The sequence below is a fragment of the Watersipora subatra genome, chromosome 7, assembly GCF_963576615.1.
Source record: "Watersipora subatra chromosome 7, tzWatSuba1.1, whole genome shotgun sequence".
NCBI lineage: Eukaryota > Metazoa > Bryozoa > Gymnolaemata > Cheilostomatida > Watersiporidae > Watersipora > Watersipora subatra.
This window is the reverse complement of record NC_088714.1, coordinates 12,666,899-12,669,782: the sequence shown is the minus strand read 5'-3', so window position 1 is coordinate 12,669,782 and position 2,884 is coordinate 12,666,899. Positions and strand designations below refer to the sequence as shown.

The 2,884-nt window shown below is 46.6% G+C and overlaps 1 protein-coding gene across 1 annotated transcript; it reads right to left on the bottom strand.

The window, feature by feature from the left end:
- Positions 1-1,121: 1,121 nt before the first annotated feature.
- LOC137400433 (uncharacterized) lies at positions 1,122-1,448 on the bottom strand. Its single transcript, XM_068086760.1, has one exon. It carries the CDS (start codon positions 1,446-1,448, stop codon positions 1,122-1,124), a length of 327 nt encoding a protein of 108 aa, XP_067942861.1.
- Positions 1,449-2,884: the final 1,436 nt, after the last annotated feature.

Sequence of the window (2,884 nt, the reverse complement as noted above, 5' to 3'; positions counted from 1 at the left end):
ACCATGCTTGGCAATCTGGCACACCTCACAGCTATGTACCAACCTTTGGACAGCAGCTGTCAGTCCGGGCCAGCATGTGTAAGCCGAAGGCGGCCTGCCGTTTTCCCCACCCCAGAGTGGGTCATGACGTGTGTCTGCCAGGTGACTGACTTCCTCATAGCAGGTGAGCAGACGAAACACCACCAGGTTTGCCATGAAGGGCAACTTTGGCTTCCATCACGCCATCCTGCCTGATTCTCAGGGATTCTCTCCTGCTATGCAGAATCATGAGCTCCTGGTTCCCCAACTTTAGTTGTTCCGAAGGCACTTCAGTGTGGTTCCCAATTGCTCAGTACATTATGTTCACTGCACTCCTGCCCTCGCTTTGCAGCCGAGCCAACTGGTTGGTTAAATGAACTGATGCCTCAGGTTCCAGGTTGGCCTTGACCAACCTCGGACCGGGCCATGCCCTTTGGGGCAGGGCGTCGGCCTGTCTGGCCAATCGTCTCTGGCGACATCCGCCCAATTTTTATGTGGTTCCTCATGGTAACTAACAGTGCCTCAGGTCATCACCCGCTTGATGTCAGAGGATCCCAAGATGGCCTTGACCGGTTTTGGGTTGACTTAGGCTGTCTTAGTTGAAACAGGGTGTAGCACTCGTTGACCAGCCGCCTCGCGCGCGAGCCTGGCAACCCCTGACAGAGCATGGTTTCCCCTGAACACTTTAGCCTCTTCTTGGTCTTATTGGTCCAACTCTAACTGAGTCAAACCCCCATTGCAGTGCTCTATTTGGGCACACTGCCGAAAGTATTTGCAGGCCTGTCAGCTTAAGCCATCTGCATTGCCGTGCTTCAATCTCGCATGATGTTCCAGCACATATTTGAACTCGGCTAGCACCTTTAGCCATTGTGCCACCTGGTGAAAGGCTCTTTCCTGCGGCAGAGCTATCACAGGGAAACAAGGTTTGTGCAAAGTCAACACTCCTGTTCTTATAAGTACGAGTGGAATTGTTTTACTACTTCGACCACCGCCAACAGCTCTCTATGTGTCACGTAGTAATTCCGCTATGAAGGAGGCAAGTGTTTTGCTGTAGCAAGCATTATCTCGTTCTTGGTCGCCTTGGTGCTGTGACAGCACAGCGCCTACGCTGCATTCGCTGCATCCGCTGCATCCGCTGCATCCGCTGCATCCGCTGCATCCGCTGCATCCGCTGCATCCGCTGCATCCGCTGCATCCGCTGCATCCGCTGCATCCGCTGCATCCGCTGCATCCGCTGCATCCGCTGCATCCGCTGCATCCGCTGCATCCGCTGCATCCGCTGCATCCGCTGCATCCGCTGCATCCGCTGCATCCGCTGCATCCGCTGCATCCGCTGCATCCGCTGCATCCGCTGCATCCGCTGCATCCGCTGCATCCGCTGCATCCGCTGCATCCGCTGCATCCGCTGCATCCGCTGCATCCGCTGGCATCCGTGTTCAGGATATAGGTGTTTCCTGGATCTGGATACCCTAAAACGAGTGCTGTGGGGAGGCTGTGGCAAAGGATGTCAATTGTTTTCTGCTCCTCGCCTGTCTATCGCCAGTACTCTTCACACACACGCACGCACACGCGCATGCACACGCGCACGCACACGCGCACACACACGCGCACACACACGCGCACTTGGAGTAATTTTGTTGACACTATTTGTGTTAAGGTCACAAAATCATTGACTCTTCTCTAGTTTGCAGACCACACATAGACTCAAAATCTGTCATTACATTTTATTATCAGTTTATATTTTGCCTTGTTATTTATGGTATGCACATTTATTATAATGTAGCTCCAAGGTATGCCACAAAGGATTTAATTTTGTTGCAAAAAAGAGCATTTCGACAAATTTCAAACTTACATCATATTTAGCATATATTATTCTAACTATTGATCTTTCCAAACCTTTGCATGTTCTTACTATGCCTATGTTAAATGTTAATTTTGCTTCAAAACAGGTTTCATGAACATGGTTTGTACTCTTGTTTTTACATGACAGTTACAGGTTCTCAACTCATTTCAACTTACGTGATATAAACGAATTCCACATAACTACTACCAATTATGCTGAAAATGTCATTGCCAGCTGCTTTAACAATCTTCCACCGAATATCCATTCTCTTAGCAGAGAAAGGAATTTTAAACACTATTTGTCAAACTATTTACTCGATTTTAGTGGCTAACTGTTGCCCCTTTTTACTATTGTTATATGGCATTATTTGACAAACATTTCTATTTGAGAATAAATTATTGCTAATAAAATTATATACCCTAAGAAACTTATATTTTGCTAGCATCAAGTTTCGTGAGTAGCATACAAAGAAAATTTCTCTGCTACTTAATTTCGCGGCTCTGATGAGTGCAAAAACACAGTGATGTGAAAATAAATACAGCGGAACAAACATAATTAGATTCCTCAGGTCCAGTTCACTGGTAAGAAAAAAATTTCAATTTGGGACTAGTTTGTATTTGTGAACCACAGGTAGAAATGTGTGGCCGAGATCGATAATGCAATTTGATCGCTTGCTGCCTTTGTTTCTTTGACTATCAATGACGTCTAGGTCTCTGCCGCCGTGACTGATGTGGTACCACTATTATTATATTAAATATGTTTCCATGATGCGCATAATTCGCAGATTTGAGCCAATCCGCAAGCTATCCGGGTCAAGGAAACGTAATGAATCTGAAAGCGAGTTTTGCGACCCGCAAAACTTTATTGAATCCATCGTGCTTGCGAATCATGGAAACGGCACTTGCGAATAATACGCATTAGAATATCGATGACTATTACATTATAAACATTTTCCCGCTTTCGTCGTTTTTATTTCGATTTGCGCCACTGACCTATACAACCGTTAATACAACGGTAATAGAA

Excerpts from the sequence above, each read along its gene's own strand:
- LOC137400433 (XM_068086760.1), bottom strand. The coding sequence starts at position 1,448 with ATGCCAGCGGATGCAGCGGATGCAGCGGATGCAGCGGATGCAGCGGAT.